General features: G+C 37.2%; 4 protein-coding genes across 8 annotated transcripts in view; 2 read left to right on the plus strand and 2 right to left on the minus strand.

Annotated features, from left to right (window-relative positions):
• Positions 1-2,481, minus strand: part of LOC126922897 (chloride channel protein 2) — a 34,723-nt gene extending 32,242 nt beyond the window's left edge. Inside the window, exon 1 of the mRNA XM_050735830.1 lies at positions 2-2,481. Coding sequence (XP_050591787.1) covers positions 2-61 — 60 coding nt within the window. The 5' untranslated portion in view covers positions 62-2,481. The remainder of the gene's footprint in view (position 1) is intronic.
• A 151-nt stretch (positions 2,482-2,632) lies between these two features.
• The window catches only part of LOC126922960 (synaptobrevin-1-like), a 38,023-nt gene continuing 16,652 nt past the window's right edge, over positions 2,633-24,003 (minus strand). Inside the window, exons 1-3 of one of the 3 annotated variants that reach the window (XM_050735935.1) lie at positions 4,595-4,751; positions 3,145-3,464; positions 2,633-3,069 (exon numbers count right to left, since the gene is read on the minus strand). In XM_050735935.1, coding sequence (XP_050591892.1) covers positions 3,026-3,069; positions 3,145-3,460 — 360 coding nt within the window. In that variant the 5' untranslated portion in view covers positions 3,461-3,464; positions 4,595-4,751 and the 3' untranslated portion in view covers positions 2,633-3,025. Of the gene's footprint in view, positions 3,070-3,144; positions 3,465-3,843; positions 4,012-4,594; positions 4,752-24,003 lie in introns of those variants that run through there. The other 2 variants (XM_050735934.1, XM_050735936.1) reach the window with 2 other exon arrangements.
• LOC126922953 (neuronal synaptobrevin) lies at positions 5,337-23,934 on the plus strand. 3 transcript variants are annotated; one of them, XM_050735928.1, is made up of 6 exons: positions 5,337-5,500; positions 10,461-10,678; positions 12,210-12,289; positions 12,374-12,425; positions 13,265-13,323; positions 21,177-21,368. In XM_050735928.1, coding segments are annotated over exons 1-5 (366 nt in total). In that variant the 5' UTR covers positions 5,337-5,498; the 3' UTR covers positions 13,279-13,323; positions 21,177-21,368. The 3 variants fall into 3 exon arrangements, with proteins under 3 accessions (XP_050591885.1, XP_050591884.1, XP_050591883.1); XM_050735927.1 differs by lacking the exon at positions 21,177-21,368 and adding an exon at positions 16,853-16,988; XM_050735926.1 differs by lacking the exon at positions 13,265-13,323 and having other exon boundaries at positions 21,177-23,934.
• LOC126922945 (translin) overlaps positions 21,041-24,003 on the plus strand; it is a 37,542-nt gene continuing 34,579 nt past the window's right edge. The window contains exon 1 of the mRNA XM_050735915.1: positions 21,041-21,051. The gene's annotated coding sequence lies outside the window, so the exon portion shown is untranslated. The remainder of the gene's footprint in view (positions 21,052-24,003) is intronic.

Consider the following 24,003-nt stretch of genomic DNA (forward strand, 5'->3'; position numbering starts at 1 on the left):
CCAATGTGTTTTGATATCCCAGACCATATTCTTCGTTCGCCTCGCTGCCGGACGATGCCATGTTGGATCTTCAGTTGGTCGAAGATCGTGCACGATTCGATTTCGAAACTTAACGAGACGCGAGAGGTTCGGAAAATGGATAGCTCGATAGAAGAAGTCAGGGTAAATACCAGTTAGATCGAAACTTCACTAATGGTTATTGGTCGTTTAAACCAGGCGATTCTTTCTTCCTCTTCCTCCCCTGTCTCCACGGCTTATCGTGCACGATCCCCGCTTTGGACACATTTATCGTCTTCCCTAGAACGATCTTCGAACTTCTTCAGCCAGGCATCGACCACCATTCGACTCGTTCGCGTCTCGCCAACTCGACGATACTTTCGCACATGTACACCAGTACAAAAACACGATACCACCCGACTGTTTCGTTCGTTCCTCAATACATGTTTATAAAGTAACAGATAAGTGAGTTACACGTGGAACTACGTAAACGCTTCGACGGAATTACGTTTCGTTATACGAACGACTATGGACAACTATCAGTTTTGTTACAGGCGGTTTTTCTCTTCTTCCGATATTCGTCGGGAAGTATCAGAAGAGGCTGATTTACGAGATTTCGTTGTTTATCCCGCCTCGATCGCGAACATTCCAACAATTAATCTTATCGTGTCACGAGCAACAGAAAAACAATTAGTTCCGAAAACGACGCTGTGTATCTAGCTAACGCGGTTTCAAACACGCGCACGATAGCCACTAGCCGCTCTGAGACGCGCGTCGAGACCGGGTGCCGAACTACCAAACAGAAAGAAAAACAACTAGCCCCACCACACGCTGCCACGAAAATCCTACGATATACACTGCGCCACTTTCGCGTTCTTACTCTGATTTTCGTGAGGACTTTCGCAAGGAATCTTCTCCATAAAATATTGCTCCATCCGCGATTTTCTCGTTAGTTGATTTATGAGTTAAACGGCCCTTAAAAATCGATCGAAAAATGGTCAAAAGGTCGGACGAAGATCGTTGCAAACGTAGAAATAGCGGTTAGCGATCGAACTAATCCTTCGATAATGGCATAGCACAACAAATTCGCGCTAAAGAAATCGTACAAGATGATTTTCTTTGAAAACTTTCACTCGTTCCACAACAGACTCATTTCCGCTATTCGTTGTTCGACGAATGGATGTTAAGAGGTAAACGATCGAAACGGCTTTCAGTGATGGAAACGATTCAAAGGATCCCGAGGGTCGTATGACCTACGATATCGGTGACACGAGACGCGCTTCCCAAGCGACTGTCCGGTTGGACGGTCGTCAGCCGACTGATAGGTGTATGAATGAAGCGACTGGGATTTCTGCCTCGGTTTACAGGAAAAATCGGAATCCTGTCCCGTCGGTTGACACTATTCAACACGTGACTTCGACTTCGCCGTTGTCTTAAACGACCATTCTATACCTATGATTTCACCGTTTTCGTCGGCATAACGCGACAGTCATTAACACACTGGTAAAAATGATTCGAAACGATGGACTATCAAAGAGTAGATACAGTTGTTAATCTGCAACGAGCTCTAAGATAATTCGACCGGCGTATCGATTCGTACGATACACTTACGTACTATCTCTTGCACGCTCTCCGGCAGATGTAATTATGTAATTCGAGTTAACTGGGATTGTCTGAGAACAGTTGACGCGCAACGGAAGCTTGTTCATTCACGAAATATTGCCATTTACGGCACGGAATATAACGGAAGTATAAGGAAGGAAATTACGAGTTTAGATATCCACTCCACGAAAATTTGTGCCTGTATAGCTTCTTCGCATTGACTCAAGCTGCAGGATAGCATGGTGAATAGTTAAATGACCGAGTGAAAAAGGAGAAATAACGCGCGTAGCTGACTATTTTATTCTCTTGTACCGTTAAATCGTCCTTCAATCGCGATCACGGACATCCGACCTTGACCATCGACTTATGACGTGGTGTTTCTTCCTTCGAGGTTTTGGTATTACTTCCAGCGACATTCGACCGAACTCTTCGTCTTTTCATTAATTGGCCACCGACGATGCACTAATTTCATATCGTCTGACCTTTTGACCGGTCGGGTCAAATGATCGAAAACATTGACTTGAATTGTAAACCGAGCGAGTCACCAAGTGCGCAGACATATACGTTGCCTACGTATTAAACTCAGCGAGGTGTAAACATGATTAATTATCAGTTTCACTTAAAAACAGTACGCAATATGATTTGAAGAGACACAGAGAGCAAGAGCAGGAAAGTTTGTGAACTTTCTACGAGATAGAAATTGGATTTGTCTTCGGTAGAGGATGATATTAGAGAATCGAGTTTCACCGAATTCGATGGTCTTCGTGTCACTTTGGCTTCGAGAAGCATGACGGTATTCACAGGAGAACGTTAGTACATGAATATTTATGAGCGCGAACATTCTAGGTACGTAATCGCGATAGGCTTTGAAATCAGACGGTTGCATTGGCGGTGGATCGAATACCTTTTTTTATCATTTGGCATCGGTGTATGTACACTACGACGTGGAAATCACACGTAGGATCGATGGGCGTTGATATCTGGAGGGAAGCAAGGCAAAACGGAAGCCTGAATTATATTAAGACCGATGAAAAAAAGTATAAACGTTATATTATATATTATATATCATTAATAAATGTACAATGTACAATCGAAGCATTCTAACAAGATAAAATTATGAAATGTATTGTCCATTTACAGATTTACAAAAGGCCACCCATATTAATACTGTAATTATTATGATAAATTGTGCGTTTGAATATATTTAAGTCTCAAAAATATATATATTTTATCCCTTGATCTTTCTCTTTTTGTCTGTGCTACTTTAATCGCAAATCCTTTGAACAGGACTGCGAGTCGTGACTTTTCAACGATTATGTTATTTCTAAGTTTGTGTGTGCCCAGCCCTTACTCTGCTGGAATAACTTTCATTTTTGGATATAAATTAACAACCCCAAAGCATTATATCCCATTTGGTACAATGCGATCAGTTAGAAGAGGAATTGTCAGATGAGCCTGATACAGTTGAAACTATTGTAAACATTAAAAAATATTTGTTTAAACCTGTAATTCAATGTTACTACTACGTTTATAAATATTACTCACCAATGATAATGATAAGAATAATCACGCAGATGATACCAATGATGATCATCATTTTAAGATTTTTCCACCAATATTTTCTTTTTAATTTTCCTGCCTGCTGTTCAAATTGGGTCGCTCCCTGTTGCAGAGCATCAGCACGATTCTCTAATTCCGATAGCTTTTGATCTCTTTCTAATACTTTCTCCACATTTACTTTCATTATCCCCACAACCTCATCCACGGTTGCTTGTGTTTGTTGCAGCTTTTTAGTGGAAGGTGGCTGAGAATTACGAGGAACACCTGCCTCTCCATCTCTGGAATTGCCACTGCCGTCCATATCTCTGTAACCAAAGAAATCACATGAAATAAATATGAATACATACATAAAGTCAGCTTTGATCGATACTTTAAACCAAATTTTAATATCGGCTTTTAGTAAATTATAATAATATGCACTAACTACTGAACACACCCATAACCTCGAAATTCCCGAGACATTTGTATGAACGAAATTCATCAACAAGAATTTTGTACATGTTATAATTTTTTAATAAATACTATATAAGTGTAAAACTATCCCTAAAGTAAAAATAATATAATACGATATACTAAAATACATACGTCTGTTTACAGTTATGTGATACGATTTTAAAATACTGATTTTAAAAATACTGATTTGTATTACATTTTAAAATAGAAGAGAAAGTAACGAAAACTTACTTTAAGATGAAGGATTTATAGAAAATTTGATAGAGATGTGAATTGTTTAAAAATGATGACAGCTATCACCAAATTTTGCTTCGATGACGAATACACTTTACAACTGTACATGACATACGATAAAGATGGCGATGCCCATGACGTCACATTTATTATGAACACTCTTAGGAAATAAACAACAAAAGACTAGATTCCTTTTGTAATCTAATTTTTAATTCACGAGTTACTACTACGAGATATGATCATTTGGTTCAGACATTTTCTACAATGTAGATTTTCAAAATTACAGTCACTGAGTTCAAATTCAAAGCATGCTTGTGCTGCCATCTTAAAGCAATTATGTGCATCATACATGCATTTGAAAGTTTTGACATTTCTTTCTACTCTACTTTGTATTAGTCTGAAAGTTTATGATTTTATGATATATGCTTTAATTCTATTACGACAACAAATATTCCTACCTACTAATAAATGGCATGAATCACGCAAGAAAACATATAATTTTCATTTTTGCAAAGCAAAGTCTATAAAAGATAACTGCAAAGAATAAAATACATAATTATAAATGCATCTGTAATATTTAAATACAAATCACAGCGGACTGCTTATTTTGCTTCAAAATGAATCACCGATACTAGCAACTTGCATACATTAGAATGATCGAACAATGGTAAACTATCACTTCATTTTCCTGTAACTATCGATACAATCTTCTCGAATCTAATAAAAAATATACGTCTCAAAAACTCACCAAACGAACGATCCATCTTGCGTTTTCCTCCGCGTACTTTCGACATTTTTGCGAAGCAAAATTCACGATGGCACCCTCGCATCGCGACAAAAATCGTAACGATGACATAAATAAAACATCTTGCGGATGCTCGTGCGCGTATTCTCATCGCGTTACCAGGACCGTACGAACGTACCTCGCGGAAGCGTACTTCCATACGAAACAAAAATTTATCCAATTTCACGCAAAAATCGAATCTTCAAACTTCCCAAACAAGGCCTCGCAATAAACCTTTGCATTCCTATCGTATGCACGTTTTATTCGACCACAAAATAACGGTAATAAGTATCTCAGTTGCGAAAGAAATAGATTGACAGTGCCGGTCGTTGGCCTATTTCCGCGACACAGGAGTCCGGGTTCTCGAAAGCCACGCTAACGTCCCTGATTTACATTCAGGGTGTGTTTGCGCATGAGGGTTGCAGCTGACTCGCGTTTATTGACTGGAAATATCCGTACATGCGCGTTGCTTCCTATTCCAAGCCACGACTCGAACTTCCTTATTCGATACATCGATTCTCGTCTTCTAATCACCAACAGGAAAATTTCCTTTATATCAACGTTCCAGGCAATGTATCTCGTATATCGTCTAATTAGACGAAATTTTTTATCGATTCGATGATCAGCGGATAGGAAAGAAATTTACGAACAGGTTAAAATTGGAAATATGAAGGGGACGATTCGAACTGTTCGAGGGTAGTCGAGATAACGGTGGAGCGGCGGCGCGGCGGTGCCGCAGGAAATTTTATCAATACCGTGGCCGTCTAGTGGGTGACAGTCGCTCGTGAAAAGTACGCGGTCATCTGACGGGGTTGGCAAGTCAGCGGATAGCTCTAGTTCGGGAAACCAACAGCGATTGACGAACAACATGTGAGTAGAAATCTTCACGATTTCCAGGAAATTTGACCGATCGTGTGCTCGTCAAAAAGTGTATTGGCGTTCGAGCAAAGCCAACAAGGAACCCGTGTGCACTGGTGATTCCCTGCGAACGGGTCTATATCGAAGCGCCCAGCGAATCTATAACGCTTTCACAGACGGGGACGTGTAATTTCTAATCACGACAAATTGCCATCGAGATCTACCGAATAAATTCCATACGATAGAATCGATAGACTCTGCTGTATAGAAATGTAAATCTCTTGGTTCTTTACGATCTTCGTCGGTTTTCACGTTGATAAAAGGCAAGAATGGACACGTTGAAAAATCCACGAATTTATCGGCGATATAGATAAACGAGTGAATTTTTATTGATGAATTCCCTGTTTTCAAGGCAACCTCGTTTCCATTACTCGGCTGCTGTACGAAAATTTATTTATTTTTTTGCAAGAGATATTTATGGAAAATTGGAATGTTCAGTTAGTTGGAAATAGTAGTCGTTCTTTATATACGAACGTGGAAATTAAATTTTGTCCACGTAAAGCTGAACCTGGGCAAATGTTTCTTTATAGGGTAGAAATTGTCATTGTGAGAAATTCGATTGTTATAAGACGGATTTTAAGACGCAATTTCCTAGACCTGTGTCGCCAATCGATTCCCCTGCACGGCCTGTTCGCAGCACACACCAGAATTTCCAATAAAGTGCAGCAAAGCTTAAAGCGGACCATAGGGGCGATTTCTTTTGAATAGTGGAATTGCGGTCATTGAATTCTGCAACTCGATCTCGTGCCTCTCGTCTTTACGATCGAAGTCTATAAGCTTCAGAGAGGGACAGAAACAGCTTATGACTTTACTGCCATCATCCTTATCTGCCATCATCTTTTTCACCATTCGCGATTTAGTTACATTTTGCTCTCAATTTCTATTTTGGAAATTATCTTCAAATAATCGTATAAAATTTAAGTTGTTATTGTTAGCTTCTTGATATGCTTTCTGATGATAATTTCGTAGCACCATGATACCTTGTAAACCGTTTCCTGACACCGATCGATACCACATATGTTTCTACTGGCAAAATCGCGAAATTAAATTCCAGACACAAACGTACTGGTGGCAATCAATCGTGAAACACAACGGACTCTATGCTCTATTCGTAGTTTCTATATTTAGATAATCAATGGCGAGCACATTTGCAGCAATGTTCTACGACTTTGACGAAACAGAAACGCCCGTTTTCCGGCTCGTATCAGGTGTCTGAATGAAAGTAGATTGTCTCAGACAAAGTCAGACCAGATGTGGAATATGGCTCGAACAACAGGTTTAGATGAAACGTGTCTTCTGAACAACAGATAATAAATTAACCTTATCATCTCTATTTCTATATGCATAATATATATTCTTTATTTCCGCTCACCTTTAGGCTTCGCGGTTACTTTCAGTCGCAGACTTTACACAAAATACGAACTTACACATAAACGGAACATATATAAAATTGACCAGAATAATAATCATAATTCATTTTCATCTGTATTTCGTTAAGAAAAAGACTACCATTTTATTTATAGAAAATATTTCCATTCACTTCTTTGAAATACTTTTCTGTTGCTCTTTTTTTTGTTTTCTTTATGCACTCGTTAACATTAAGCTGTTTAGTCTTAAGCGTTTTATCTTAAAAGTTTATCTCAAAGTATAGTACACTCGAGTGTTTCTAATTAATATTAACGAGGTCTACGCAGAATGGTACCTACACGTAGTTACAAGTTTGGTTTCTTACGAACTTTTAAATGAAGCTTCAAAGAATAAATGTTTAATATATAAATTGTACGCAGAGTTGCAGAAAAATAAGCTATCCTTTTGTGTAATCTTTGCTTATCCAAAAAAGATAACACACGTCATAATATATCGTGCGCAGGGTATTCAGTTATATTTCGTTGACGTCACTTGTTCTTCGATAATTCTAAAATTAGGATATCGATGTGAATATTAAAAAAAAAAATAATAAAACCGGGAAGCTTTCGAACAACGATGAAAGTTTCTTTTCGCGCAGCTTTTGTGCAGGTTACTGCTCGGAAGTTTGTCAAACATTGATTTTGAAGAGGACCGGATAAAGTATTTCGTGATTCATGAAGAGAACGTGCATCGAGCGATTAAAATAATAATCACGATAACTATTTCGCAGCCGACTCGAAGATAATTCAATAATGACGATAACCGACGTACCTGCCTCGATCGATATATTAATCCGATTATATAAGCCGCTTGAACGCATAAAGGCTTTAAACCAGGTGAACGCTTCCCTTTTCTATCCCGTAACAAAAAAGCTCCTCTATTTCGACGTAAAAATTTTTCATGGGAAATAATTCGCATTCTTCATTATGGGACCTTGCTAATGGTTTTGTTTCTCTTATGTCGCATCCGCGTTAATTAGATCGCGAGTTGCTTTAATGATTGTGAATAAACATCCTATTCAGACTACAGCTCGCGAACACAAACTGATCCTTTGATGTACCGCTTCCTGAGTGAACGTTTGTTGTTCACTAATGAGTAGACTGTGAATGTCCGTGCAATTTCGTATTTTTATAAACGCAACTAAAATAGAAATTTGTTTTACCTATTAAATATTACAACGAGTACTTTATTCTGCATCTTTTTATATATTTTTGCAATTTATAAATACGTAAAAAACACGTAATAATCAGTTTACTGGCCGCAAAATCAGCGTTCATTGCTGCCAACGAACACGATTCAAGATTTATTCATGACTTGTGTGGACGTAGATTAACATCGAATCTATTCTGAATTACATTCATCTATTCCTAGAGTGATACTCGACTGAATCGGTGAATCGATCGGCCGTTGCTACTCGGTCGTTCGATAGGCTACCAAAAATAAAATTCGCAACCTCTTCGACCGCTTTTTAATCTGCCATCGGTACTCGACATGTCCGGAAACCCTGATTCACCATCTCGAGCACGCGCTCCAAATCGGAACACACGTAGTTCGTACACGAAATGGTTATACGTATCGCCATTGAAAGTTTCGTTTCTTTAGTTGGCAAAACGAGAATGAATAAAATTTTCAATTGCGAAATATGTTTATCGGAATTTCTCTGATTGATAAAAACCAGAAATGAAGAGAATGAATGAAATTCCCAATTATGAAAGATATTTCTTTAGAAGTAGTATCGTTATTATGCGTGTGTATCGGATATCGTATATTGAAAGAGGGAGCTATTTGCGTAGGTGACTCCTTAATTAGTCGAACTAATATAGAACAAAATGTAGATGTGTATGTTCGGAAACAAATCATGAATGTAGCTCTTGGATATCGGAATAAATCGTTATAATTGAAATCGAAATGTGGACAGTAACTGAACGAAACGCTGTGAAATTTTTCCACGATGTCGAAGCATAAATCCGACGAAACGCCAACGCGAACCTGTCATGATAATTAAACAGCCTCGTTGTATTTGGAATGGTCTCTTACCCTGTCTGAAAGATCAATCCTTACGAGATACGTTTAGTCGAATTAATACAAATATCATAAGAATTCGTATTAGCTTTTCCTTTTCACGTGGTCATTATCCTTGCATTTTTAATAGAACGAAAGTAAAATACTTGAATCGTGTTAAATCAAATTTGTTATCTTGCATAATGAGAGAAACGCAATGAGATCTTTTATTAGAGTTAAGTATAGAATTCGTTTAGAATTCGAAGGGAAATTATTTCGTATTTGCGTCTACATGTCTCGAGTCATTTTTTTCTTTGAAGAATATTTAATATACTGTATCGCGTTCTTAGAAAGCGATGATAACAAAACGAGATGATATCATAAGCAGACACTACGCACCTATACGTCGACGAACGTGCAGCTTTCACGAATGTGTCACGAACTTTGCCCTTTCGTATTTGCCACCGCCCTCGGTTCGATGAGAATATCGCAGTATCTACCATAATATAGAGAATCGAGTCGTAATATCTACGAACAGATTCTGAGAAACACTATAAACGTTGTATTCCTTAAATGGTCGAATCTTGAAGACCTTTGACCCGTGAATGCAACACGTTTTAATTGATGCAACGTATCCATAGCGTGATTTAAAGGAAACGAAATATACGAGTGACGATATAAATTTGATATTGATCGATGAATTTTGAGCCGACCGAACCAAACGAAGAATAGAAAGATCATTATGTTAACGTGAAAGAATATTGTATTACAAAGCCTTCTCGTCGACGATGTTTTCACGAGAAATTCAATGCACGAGTAGGTCACCATCTGATTCTTCTTGTAACAATGATGCAAATTTAATAACAAGCTGTGGCAAAGAAGGCAAACGAAGAATATAAAAGAAGTATCAGATTAGTTGTTTTTAAGACTGGATCCTCTTTTGACGAGCGCTTATCTCGCAAAGAACAGTCTAGACACTTTAATATTTCTACTCGCCCTTAATCTTCCAACGCGTGCATTACTTCCTCTATCTGTCGTTCAATTTCCTCCCCCGGAAGTTTAACCCACCAGCGATAATGAGACTTTGAAATTTCCATTCATCGAGAATATTTTAAATATTTTTTCCTCGTTACCTTCGTCGAAGGAATTCGATCAGGGAAAGCTAATAGGAAATTTTTGAGTCAAATATATAAAATTTAATAGATACTTTGGATCGCGAATAGATCATAAACGTACGAACGTTACTTGGATAGTGAGAAAAGTAGGAGATGTGGAAAATTTGTACGACTACTTTAAATCAAATAGTAAGTAATGAAAATTATCTGGATAGCGAGAGAAAAATGATAAACGGAGAAAATTTATAGATGTTTTAGATCGAACAGATAGCAGACGATGAAACGTTAAATTTATAGATATCTTAGATCGAATAGATAGTAACAACAATGAAAATTATGTGGCTAGTCAGAGAAACATGATAAACGAGGAACATTGATGTTGATTGCAGGGCCACCGAAGGCGGTCTAGCACCTGATGCTGCTGCGGGTGCAGGTGCAGGTTCTGATGGAATCGTCGGAGGTCCCAGGACGCCTCAGCAGATCGCCTCGCAGAAACGACTGCAGGCGACGCAGGCGCAGGTAGACGAGGTCGTTGACATCATGAAAACGAATGTTGAAAAAGTATTAGAACGTGATCAAAAGCTCTCTGAGCTCGATGATCGAGCAGGTAAGATCTGAACTTTATCTTTCCTTTATTTCTGCTTTATATTTGTAAGATATTCCCTGACAAACTTCCTGAAATGCTTCGAACTTATTTCTTAATAATACCAACATAATAACAAGGAGTGCAATGGAATTCCATGTACTGAAATGAAATCTCAAGCTAATGCTTGATTGAATCTAATTCTTTGAAAAAAGATTCTTATTACGTAACAAAGAGTTATAGACAGACTACAGATTTAATATACAAATTAATTTTTATCAATACAATTAAAGAGATAAGATTCAAATAAAGAATCATTTCACCTACTGAACATAGTAAAAAGCGCCTTACTTTGTGTCTATTACACGCGTCCCATGCATTCTTCTATCTGCAAATTAATAAATATATAAAAATCTGAGATCTATTTATAGAGAATCATTGAGTCTTATTACATAAAGTATTTATCCCCCGATAGGTTGACATAAATGGAGTTCCGCTTTAAAAAACAAGCAGCAACTATGTGTTCGTATGAAATTTAAAAGTTTAAATATCGAGTGCTGACGAGTCATAAAAGAGAAAAACGAGGGACGGTAACTAAACGAAAGACACGTGATGTCCTCTGTGTCTGGTGTTTTGTACGTGCATCGTTGTGATATCCAACGAAAGTTTTCACGGGAAGAATGCCATAATGGTTAAATGGGGGGAAATGGAAATACACACAGCGCGATTACGAGCGCACAAAGCGGCGGATTAAGTCGAAGGACGAGTTGTTCGCTACGTTTGCTCCAAGGATATTCTCTCCATTCATTCTCGCACGGCATTAAAGTAGTTCGACCCTGCGCGTCTCTCTGTACGCTGATATCGATTACTGTGACGCTCTGGAATCGATGGCATGTTATGGGACTGACCATCCTCGATCTTCCTCCCTGCATTCAGTTTGATCGTTATCCGGATTTTTCATCGGTCTCGTGTATCTAACTTTTCAAACAATTCGAACATGTCAGAAAATCGAAGAATTACTTAGAAATTCGTTGGATGTTTTAAATATTTTCTTAATTCTTTTAAGGAAAAGATTTAGTGTAACGGAAGACTTCATATTTTTAAACCCTACACTTTAAAGTATTTTATATTAAGAGAACGTATTTTTAAATCCTATGTTGAACTTTTTATAATACAGTTAATTGAATTCACAAGTAAATTATACGCTCGTTACCATATTTTACATAATGTATCGAGCAATTTTTCGAACTGATTTAGACGCCGACTCAGGACTCATTAAAAAGACAGGCAGAGTAATCACATGAGACGTTGGAATAAAGTATCGTAAGATGAAAGCATATTTCCAACAATGGCACGACCTCCCTCATTTTAGTCATTTTTAATAATAATTAATAAAAGTTTCACGTCGTAATATTTCAAGCCCGAACAACTTCGTCCCAACGCCGTTTACAAGATTCTACGGACTCTTAAAATTGAATGCCCCAGTAATAGCCAAAACTTCTTGAAAGTTCATGAAACGTGCAATTCTGTTCTAAAAAAATGTGTCCTTTTTTAGACGCGCTTCAGCAAGGAGCGTCACAATTTGAACAACAAGCAGGAAAACTGAAGAGGAAGTTTTGGCTACAAAATTTGAAGGTAATAGATCCCTCTATCTAATGATCTTATCGAAATATTCGTTGAATTTAATTCTTTACTCCTGTCCTGCTTTCCTGCTTGTAGATGATGATCATCATGGGCGTCATCGCACTAATCATATTGGCCATCATAGTTGGTAAGTAATTAGATTCATAGATGCACTTATTAAAGCTAATGACACTGCCATTGTAACTGTCTAAATGTTCTGTGTCATACGATCGATGTATCTCGCCAAGATTTAAAACGACCGGGTCGGCGTTAATTAAAAATGATACTCGATCATCCAAAATATTATTAATACCTTTAATATCAGAATATCAGAATATCAGTAGTATATTATCGTATTGTGCTATATTATTACACTGGCAGAATTTCCCTGATATCATAAACGATACAAATCTCACTAAATTTAAGAATTTAATAATAGTCTAAAGAAGAACCGAATCGGTCGTTTCCGGCTAATGTCTTTGCGTCTACATTTTCGTGTTGAAAAGAGGTCTCCGTCACCGAGATCATATTGTGCACGACGCAAAGGGACGATGATATCCTTTGAGTGAAGTGTCACCAATAAACTCGCACGGTTGATCGGGGAATTCCTTCAAGCATCCCTTAGGAATTCCTCGAGCTGATAAAATCTTGTCGACAGAAGTGTCACCGTGCTTCGCTTATATCGTAACTTATCGATCATTGTTTCTGGTAAATTGAAAAAGACCGAAGAAAATTATTATTACGGTATTAAGAAAAAAAAGCCAAATAGACTTCTATTTAAACGATATATCAATTAGTCCTCGCGATTGATCGAACAGTCTCGTTCGACGTGATCGCCATTATTGAAATGATTTTATTCCTCTCTTTCGAGGAGATGATCCCTCGAACTCGCGGAAGGAAACTGTTCGTAGAAGATCGAGAAGGATCACGCGCTAATATGCTACTAATCTAACGTGTGAATTCTATGTGTTTTTCTTTTTCATCTAGCGAACTTCATGTAGACGCGCTGGTTGGTGGAAAAGATTTGTGTGTGAGTGGGTCTGAAGGTAGACAGCAACAAAACTGCGACATTGCGTATTATTGTTATATCTCTGTCTCTCTCTCTCTCTGTCTCTCTATCTCTCTTTCTCTGTTTATCTATTTCTATATTTTTCCTATTTTTATCCTTATCTGTTCACGTAGGACGTGTGTACGAAATACCTGTATACGGATATGTATATGTCCGTCCTCGTTGTTCTATCTCACCCAAAAGCCATATATCCCGTATCCTTAAATTTCTTCAATTTTCAACATGCGTACATATGTTCTCCTGCGAATGTTCGCAATTTCATAAGAATCTTTCTTGTTGGAACCTTAACGGCGGAAATTACAGCGATACGATATCTACTGATATTATCGTATCAGTAGCAAAATTTTCACTCTGAGTAAAATCACTAAACTGCGTGTATTTGTGCATTAATCTATAATTTTACGAAAACAATTAGAAATGTAAATTTTACCTATTAAATATTATAACGAGTACTTTGGATATTTTATATATTTTTGCATATGGTTGTTTTAGCTGCTTCAACCGTATGACATTATGCGCGTTCTATTTATTTCTCCATCATTAAATTTCATAAACCACAAATGCTAAAAAAATCACGTTAACGATGTCGTTAAGCGATCCAACAAAAGACATGGCGAGAGATGCTTATGAAATTGACGCTTAATCATCGGTGTTACATACATATTGTCTGCCTGTAATAGGTACTTGCTGGTGTATCTGTCACTATCTGTATTTCCCCTAAGAACCGCCACCGTCCTTCGAGGCTCGTTGTATATTCATGAACCACTGATTTCTCTGTGCTCTGCTCCAATTAAGGATCACAGATCACGCACGTTCGCTACCATGAGAAACGAGAAGAAAACCGAGGAACAGTGTTTCATGAATTCTCGACGAGAATCTCTAATCGTCAACCAATCCTGATGTGTCTCCTCCAATGCAACACGATCCAGATCACCGATGCCACAAACACGAACTTTGGAGGCTTTGAGAAAGAATTTAAGTTACGAGAACAATCGATGTTAAAGTTGTTGGTCAAACAAAGAAACTTCCAAAGTATCTGGAAAGTTAAGTAACATGTTGCAAGTACGCGTCTTATATCGATGCATTTAAACTTTATGGTATACGGTTGCCACTAGATCAAAGCCTCCGCGGTTTCGTTTCTATGACTCTGTCGCGACAGGACCTCGTGTTATTGAAAAAAAAAAAGAAAAAAAAGGAAGTTAAGAGAGAGTAAAAGCTTAAAAGGTGTTGTTAACGGGGTCAAGGCGTATTTTCGAAGAGGAACGCGGTGATTTTTTGAATTTTTTCAAGGCGTTCCACAGCAAGACAATCAGCTTGAAACGCGAACAGAAAAATGTTTTGAAAGCTACGCAACCATTCACCCAGACCTGTGCCTCGTAATTACTGTTATGTGTCTGTCTGTACATTTTGGTGGCATTATCCCCTGTCTTTCTTCCGAAGTTAGTCCCAGCCAGTGATTTTCAATTTTTTGGTGGTCGAGTAAAGAACGAGATACATATGCAAACGAACAAAAGTGCGACGAGACTCGTGTAGCCATGTAGTCGCGTGAAAAAAGAGCAGGGAAAACGAAAATTAAACGATAATGTGCGTGTCGCGTGCAGTGAACGGAGATAAAAACGAACGATAATCCTTGAATACCACCGAGAAATGAAAACACACGAAAGGACAACACCACAACGACAAATTGACAACATTGACAATTAACAACAACAACAACAAGTACTATATATATATATTGCTCCTATGAACAACAAATAAGAACAACATCAACAACAACAGTAACAACAAAATCGAAAGAGACTTCTATAAAAGCTTTTATTTCACTCCCTCTCTTCTCTTCGGTACGGTAAGCTACAAATTTTACTGATGCACTTTATCGATACCAATTCTCTTTTTCAATATCTTTCTCTTCTTCTTCTTCTACTTCGACATCGTGCAAGGAGACAAGAATTTTTCTCTTCTTCCGGCATACAGGTTCTAAGTTTAATATCTTATTGAATATCTTCCTACGCGCAGAAGTGAAAATATCTCTCAATTTCATAATCTATATCTTTCCTTTTTCTTTCATTTCAAGATAGAAATAAATAATATTCCATAGACCACCGTAAATAGAATCTTTTTAAGAATTCGATCAATTTCTGCGCGCAGCTTATAAATCCAAACATTTTGCATATTCGATTCAGCATGAGATTCTATAATACTTTATTTATTTATTTATTTATTTGGTCACTTATCGATCCTGTTTATTTCCACGAACTCCAACACCGTTCCGGTATATACATTTACATAACAATATATATGATAATTATATGAATGTAAAAATATCTCGAATGCGAATATTTCTTTCAACGAAACGAAATATTTCTGGGACGATCTTCATGCTGTTTGCATGTTTCTCGATGTTTGTAAACGATTATGGGGCATGTATTTTTTATGTTTTACCTTCAATAGACACATATTTTTTCGTTCGATCGGGAAAGGTAGAGATGCATGGCTTCCTCTGGTTATCTCCTATATTATGCGCTACATTACGAGGAGAAAAAGTTCGATGGAACGCTTTTATCGAAGCTTCCAGTAAATTACAATGATCGTTATAACGAGAAATATTTTCACGAGGAAAAAAAGAATGTGGAACGATATCAAACGATATCAAAATAAAAGTCACAACGATAACGTGCAGAAAAAAAACGCGATAATAGTGTTCGGTCTTTACATCGAACTATCAGTGTATAGATACGAATTTCCAAGCAATACTGGATGTTAAATGTGATCATAAATTGCATGCGATTTGCTTATGAAATATTATATTATACAAATTTATATTTCTATGTCTGAATATGCATTTAATGAGTAGACTATTAGATATGTGTATCATCGTGGACAAAGGTGTTAATTTCACGTTACAATAGAACGAAAGTAACTACTGATTTCTTGCGCCTTTGCGCGATTAAATCGTCCGATTAAAAGCGTCTCTACCTACTTACGTCGCGCCGTATCATTTCAAAAGAAAAAGTTCGCCATTAATTAGTACGCTATTAATTGTTTGCTTGGAGTCAGTTGTTTTTCTGGCATGTTATAGCCACTAGAGCTCCCTACTTTCTTTGGAATAAATGTGGCACTCAGAAACCAAACTGATCAACTGATGATTTTTTAAAAATTCCCTACTTTTGCATAGAATATGTCAGAGTAACGTTTAATTTTCCAAAATTCAATCGATTAACCCTCGATGAAGTTGATTACTTTGGCTTCTGTGTGACTCAGGTTTCATTTATTTCTCCCATTTTGTCCGATCTTCATCGAAGAAAAGTTATCTTTGTCCATGATGGTCGTAGAATGGCATTCTGCATGCGAAGAATACCAAAAAAAGAAAAAGAAAAATCTAAAAGATCGAAACGAAACCAAGCGATGTGACTGAAACGTCCGGCAAGATGAAAGATGTTGCAAAACAAAGCGGTCGCTTGGAAATGGACAAGGGAAAAAAAACAATCGCCTGTTGTTCTTTTCAGCGAGCGCCATCGGCGGCAGCGACTCGCAAAACTGTACACGTGAGTAAAATTAAGGCAACAACAACAACAGCAAAAAAAAAACAGAAAACAAAAGCAACCAAAGCGAAACGAAGGCGAGCGAACAAACGGCGGGGAATTTGAACGTGTGAGACGAGTTTGAGACTGCGTTACAATAAAAGAAAAATAGGATGGAAAAGGATACACGCAATCGATGAGCAACAAGTAACAGCAACAATAGCAAAGCAACAATAAGGAAACATTGTACGATAAGATCGAAATAACCTAAAGAAGTGGAGGAACAGTGGTAATAACGAGCCATCGATGAGAGTACCGATTATCTATAGAGGTTCTTCGACCTTCCAAGTTCGACAAAACTCAAAAAATAAAATCAGAAAAAAAGAAAGAAGCGAAGAATAAATTGAAATGTAAAGGATATGTTATATCGAGGAAGAGAAGATCGAAGAAGAAGAGATCATAACGATTGCGGTTCCGTTTGCAATTCCGCCATCATGTTCGAGATCCAAAACGATGCTTTCGATTCGAACACGACAGTAGACTCGATCAAATTCATTTTGTCAACGTTTCACAAATGGACGAAGGCCGGCCGCGAAAAGAGGAAACGCACGATAAAAAGAGCGAATGGTTTGCAATTAAAAAGTTTCGTCGATCGTTCGTCTAAGCATTGTAACGGTTACATCGACCGATAGCAAAGCGGAAAAACGGTGATCGTACGGAATAGAGAGGAAGAGGATGTAATAACTGATCTAATAATTAATCGATTCTTGCCTTCCTTCGTCCATCCTTGTGAGCTAATCCGCGCTAAATAAATGAATAAAGGAGAGAGAATAAGGAGAGAGAATTAATGGCCAGTGTGTACAAAGAGAAGAAGGGAGTTAGAGAGAAGATGAGGAATTATCGCGATACAGGGTGTCCGTAAAAACTAGCAGGATCTTTTCGACGAAGGCAGCGTGTCGTAGGGAATTTTCATTGTGTCCCCCTTCCTTCCGTAAAGAAGTGCCGAATATAAATAAATAAATAAATGTGTGTATAAATGTATATCGACGTTTACTTTATAAATAAAACATGTATGGCGAGTTACGAGGAAGAGCGTACGATCCAGGAGAGAAATCGTGAGAACGCGGATCTTCTATCGTTCCAAACCATTTTGTGATTCTACTTCGAGACTCGGGCTTGTACAACGATAGAACGAAATCATCCGTTGTTCGATGATTCTTGTCCATCTCTTCCAATCTTTACAATCATGTAATCTTTACTGTTAAAGCTTCTCATTGTCGAGATCTCGCTGTGTTTCCTTTCCGATCGTTTCATTCATTTTTAAAAGATGTTTCATGATAAAATGTATGAATTAGGATTAAGCACAAGGGAAAATGACGAATATCGGTAGGACTTTTACGCTTCTGAATATCAATTAAAAGTGGAAAGATCGGCCATATCACGCGTGGATCGTACGCTCTGCTTGTAACATATATGTACATCTCGTATTGTAAATAATATCATTTCTCCTTCATGTTCGTTCGATTATGACCAACTGCTAATAATTAAATAAACGACTCGAAAACAAGAGAAGAAAGAAAGATATATGATAACACGGTGAGAAACTATGCAAGATAGTGATCGTGATAGCGAGAGAGTAAAAAACAGAGCGAAAGGGAGATCGAGAGAAAGAAAGAGAGTCACGTGCATTCTTTGTTCTTTCGCGTCCGTTATCCTTCCATCTAATCGGAGAATTAAATAAGTAGAAGAAGCCTGCCTTCGTCGAAGATGGCAACGAAATGTTTTCGAGCAACCTGTGCGACGAAACGAAAAGGCGGACAAGATTAAAGAACAAAAATAAAGAGCGGAAAAGAAATAAAAAAAAGGAAATAAATACAAGAAAATATGGAATAAAATAATGCTATGAGCGAGAAAAGAGAGAGACGCATCGACTTGCTCGAGGCACCTATGTAGGTTCGTTTTAAGGCTTGAAGAATTATCTTCAAATGTTATGTATACATGTTAATAATAATAATAATAATAATAATAACAATAATAATAACAATAACAATAATAATAATAAATAATAATAATAAATACTAATAATAATACTAATAATAATAATAATAACGATAATAATAATTATGATAATAATAACAACAATAACAATAATAATAGTGCAGGATAATATTTAACAAGATAAAAACCGTGCAATGTGACCACCGTGGAATCTATTGGCCATTTCGAAGAAACGAAACAAAACGGAAAAGATACAGGTATGGAGTGTCGTCGATGATCTAAGACAATGTTACGAAGTCTACTCTATGCACAGAAATTTGAAAAAGTTTAAAGGCTGTTGTTGCAGAAGACGTTTTCATTATATTGCAGCACACTTATGCACTTCATTTGTAGAATTTCTACTTGACTGCTTACGTACTTACGTGCTTAGCGTATGACTACTTGCAACGTACAGAAGTGCATTTCTAGGATCATTTGAAATACTTGTAACAAGTTTGAATTTATAGCCTTTTTCAACTTGAAACAGCTACACTCGCGGACTACGAGCTTTCGACATTTTTAGAGAAACATTTTTGTGTATAGAGATGATTTTGACTGAAATGCGTCATCGTTCTTCGTCGGCACTTCGTACATGGTTGCACAGAGGAAACGATATCCTCAAAGTTTCTCATCAGCCAACCACTATATACGAAAGAAAGAATCCGATGAAAGGAAGCGCATTCAACGGCATGACTTCTCAGGCAGCTCGAGGAAGTCGTCGATGGTTTCCTTTTCATTTCACTCGTTTACTCTTGTGTTCATCCGTGTTCATTCATCGAACGAACGAACCATTCCAATTTTGGTATTTAGAATCCATCGAGTCCCTTCCTCCGCGTATATCCGTTTTACTTCTAAAAGAATTCATTCATTTGGAGAAAAAGAAAATGAAATGATCGAATAATCAGCCACGAAATCGGACTTCTTCCAAATTCTGTCCTCTGTCAGTGGAAGCAATTGTTTCTTTTCCTTCTTTCTGACGAGATTCTAATGATTCGTTGAAACTACGCGAAGAAGGGGACCAGAAGTTGTTAAACGCAGAATAGCAAGCATTATCGATCGTTGGGGGAGAAGGAGTTTCAGATAGGATTCTTATTCGAATCCGAAATCATAGCGTTTAAATATGGTTAGATTGTGTTTGAAAAAGGAAAAAAAAAAGAAAGAAATATAAAACGCATAACTGTACGTCATGCGATACCTTGACCGTGTGCGTGTTAATTATTAACGACGATTATGATCATGATTATGTTGCTTTCAACATTGTACAGTATCGAATAAAAATTACAGTGCGTGGTCAGAAAAGAAACAGACAGCTGTAGGGAGCAAACGGAAAGAAAAAGAAGTGGGAACTTCCTATGCGACTCTGTTTTGGGTACGATCGTGTTAGGGATGCCTTTTTATCATTTTCTATTTTCCTTTGCTTTCACGTTCGACGAAATTCCACCTCGAAGACACTGTTCTTCTAATAACGAGAAATACGAGGTTCGGAATTTCGATCACGGTCGTGGCCAGAAAAAGTCGACGTTAATCGATTGAAGTTGTCAACCTAGAAAAATATCTCACCGTTAACCACGGAGAAAAGGAACCATTTAGAATCTAATACCTATTTAACTCCAATAGGAGGTAAGAACTCTGAATATACTTTCCTTATTCATTTTCTTTTCTATTCTCGTATATTTCTTTTTACCAAAAACAATTGTCATCTAACCAATTTAATGTGTTTCAGTTGTAAATGTATATTGGTGTTCCGAGAAAATCGCGTTTATCATTGCGATTCGAGCGATCTACAAAATTACAAGTCGCAATTAAGATCAATCAACCCTTGCCTGTGTTCAACATACATTTATTACATTCATCAATCGCCAATAAACAGACAGATACATAACCCCCTTCCTCCAAAATTTCCATACAATTATTCCAACATAAATAGACATCATTACCATCTAATATCTTATTAAATTTCCCTTATTGAAGGTTCTAAAGCAAAGTGCTTCTTGGCCTAACTTTAAAAACCGAAGCGAGAAGCTTCTCACATCGTATCCTCTTAATCTAACAATACGAAAGACCAAAGTAAAAAATACTCGTCAAATTAAATTTCCTACTTGCGCTCGACTTTTTACTAATTTCGTTTTTCCCTAATCTTTAAAAAGATATACAAAATCGATATATAATTCGAAAAATGACGTCCTTCCATCTCTCTACTAATTTCTCAATTTCTGTTTATTCGATGGTAACGTATTGATCGGAAATAATTCGTGCGATTTCGTTTTTGCAGCGAAATTCATGCCAGAATCGACACCACCGCCTCCAGCCTATGCCTACCCACCACCAAATCAGATTCCAGGCCAAGTTGTCGCCGCTGGCGGACCAGCCGCTGCACCAGGAGGTGTAGCCGGCGGAGCAGGTAGTGCAAGCGGATCACAAACCGCTGGTGCAGCGTTAGTTGGCAACTTGAACGGCATTCACAGCGTGATGTAAAAAAGAGATAGAAAAATATACACTTCTCCGTACCGTACCGTATCGCAATAAGAATTTTCCGAGTTAATCTTAAGCGGGCAACGTGAAATCTATTGGCTTGAGAAACCAAGTGAAAGAGCATTTTAAAAAGAAACAGAACATAAAGAGAAGAGAAGAAAAAAGAAAGGAAGTTCCAATCGAGAAACCCGATCGTTAGACGCGTGACCACGTTGAGCCGTATCCAAAATTCAGATCCCACAATCAGCACAGGTTTCTTTTCGACCTCTTCAACGAGATAGAAGAAGAATCGAATCTTCACAAGAGTCGGTGAAATAAACGTTTGATCGAGGAACGAACAGCTAACGCGTTAACTGCCGCGATGCAATCCACAAACATGAACAAAACCAATACAATAATCGATTTGCTAAAGGTGTTCTCTGTTTCGATCAAGCAAGCGCCGCCATTTATCCTTTCTGTCGTATTTATCGATCGCAGTGCGTACAATCCAACCGTAAAGCCCGTAAAAGAATCACAAGATAGAGACGCGTGGCGCATACTGTTAGTTCCTTTGTGCAGTTAATGTGTTAAAAGGTACGCTGCTGAAGAATGAAAAATAAAATCGCGAGTTCCATAATAGCTTGTAGGTACAGTCTCCGTCTGTTACTATACACTTCCTGCTCGGTGGTGAGCACTTAGAGAGCCGGTAGGGAAGTTGATCGACCCTCCAGAACGTTTATTTCGTGAAGAAAAGATAGCAATCTGTCTAGGTATAGATTTTTCTGTATATCGTCGTCGACCTCGACAAACTGGAAGATTTAACTCGATTCGCGTAATGGTAATCCTAGCCGAAGAGTTAGTAAGAGGGGAAACGAATGAACAAAATACGGGGGAGGACAATGTTCACCTGTCGGTGGACGAACATGTGTATCTACGTATATACGTGTATATGTACATAAATTATTACGAATTATCGATGTAAGATTGAACTATATATATATGTGTGTATATATATATGTGTGTGTATATATATATACATATAAGTAATGTGACTTATAAATACGTAGTAGGTATTACGAAAAAAGAATGACAAGAAAGAAATCGATAGAGAAGCAGAGAGAAAGTGAGAGAGACTGTTAGCCTGACATTTTATTATACTTTACTTGGCACTGTTCATAAATGAAGATTAGCAATTGTTGTTCTAAATAGAAATTAATAAGTGCATTAAGAAGGATGATTTCCACGTTGATTCGTTTGAACGATTCTTCTTTGTGGATCCTGTTTTCACGGATTCGGGTAATTCATCTTTAGTACCTATTTACAACCAGCTGTTTATTAACACGAGACTTCATTGTCTTATGATTTTTAGACTTTATATTGAGTACGCTAATTTTTATGAATCGACGCGCGACTGGAAAATGGAATGAAAATGATTGAAAGAAAATTTGGCCCATAAATGTCCCCTTTTTCGAAATGATCCATACTTCGTTATAAATCGTATTCATGAAGATATTTGCCGATTTTTTAAAGATGACTAATCGAATTATCAACGATTGCTTGTAATTCATATTATAATTCTGTAATTTATTATATCAGAAACGATAGGCTACTGTCGAAAGAGGGAGCATTTGTGGATAGGGATTTGATAAAGATTTTCTATTATTTTTATCTTTAAAATCGCACCTAAGGGAGTGCTCACTCTGTTTACCGACAACCAGTATGATAGCTAAATCCTCTCAAGAACTGACAACTTCTTGATATTCTTCTCTTTATTGGCCTAGTCTGATTAATGTTTCATCCAGTTCATTTATTAAACCTTATCATAAAATATCGTTCAATTTCCATAAATGATTAAAAAAATCGTAGGAAACACGATGATTGATTCTCTCCTTAAACTATGCGACTACGCTTGTATGTGTATCTATGTATGTGCATACACCGTATGTACCGTAACTAGATGTTCCAGAAGAAACGTAATCTTTGTATGTAAAAGATGGTATGGAAGAAATATCTCTTTAAAAACGCTAAAATGCAAAGAATTTGTAAGGGTTGCAATCAATGTTTATCGAAAAGAAACCGTTAGAAGTAAGATCATTCATTTTGCTACACTGTTGAAATATGAACAAGATTTCGAGGTTTAACAATCGTAAAACGTTTCCCCCTAAATTACTGTAAAAATCGATCTCTCGAAGCATACTTCCCTTGCAATTAAATAACCAGTCCATTTATCCCTCGATGACCCTCCCTTTATCTCCGAGATGCTTATTACTATGTCCACGAATCGAAGAACAATAGAGAAACGATTATTTAAGATGTTTGTAAGTATGAAGAGGATAATTATACTATAATTATACTTATAATATTATAAGAGTATTATTATAATTATTACTATGTAAGAAAGCTTTATCACATAGACAGTTTAATGTATTATTACGAGATATAGAGATACGATTAATATTCGCGATAATTGATTCAGTTGAGCGTCATTCGATTTACTGATCGAGGAATCTATGTTCATCTAGTTTTAGATGTTACTGTATATTAGTCTTAAATAAACACAATTATGGAAAAGATAAAAATATCTGTTTTTAAATATTTTATTATATTCATCCTACAAATGTATTTTATTGCTGTTGAGCTCATCAAAT

This window comes from Bombus affinis, chromosome 13, assembly GCF_024516045.1.
Source record: "Bombus affinis isolate iyBomAffi1 chromosome 13, iyBomAffi1.2, whole genome shotgun sequence".
In the NCBI taxonomy this organism is placed as follows: Eukaryota; Metazoa; Arthropoda; class Insecta; order Hymenoptera; family Apidae; genus Bombus; species Bombus affinis.

Excerpts from the sequence above, each read along its gene's own strand:
- LOC126922953 (XM_050735926.1), top strand. Across the intron at positions 12,290-12,373 it reads TTTGGCTACAAAATTTGAAG|ATGATGATCATCATGGGCGT; the intron begins GTAATAGATCCC and ends TCCTGCTTGTAG. Across the intron at positions 12,426-21,176 it reads CATATTGGCCATCATAGTTG|CGAAATTCATGCCAGAATCG; the intron begins GTAAGTAATTAG and ends TCGTTTTTGCAG.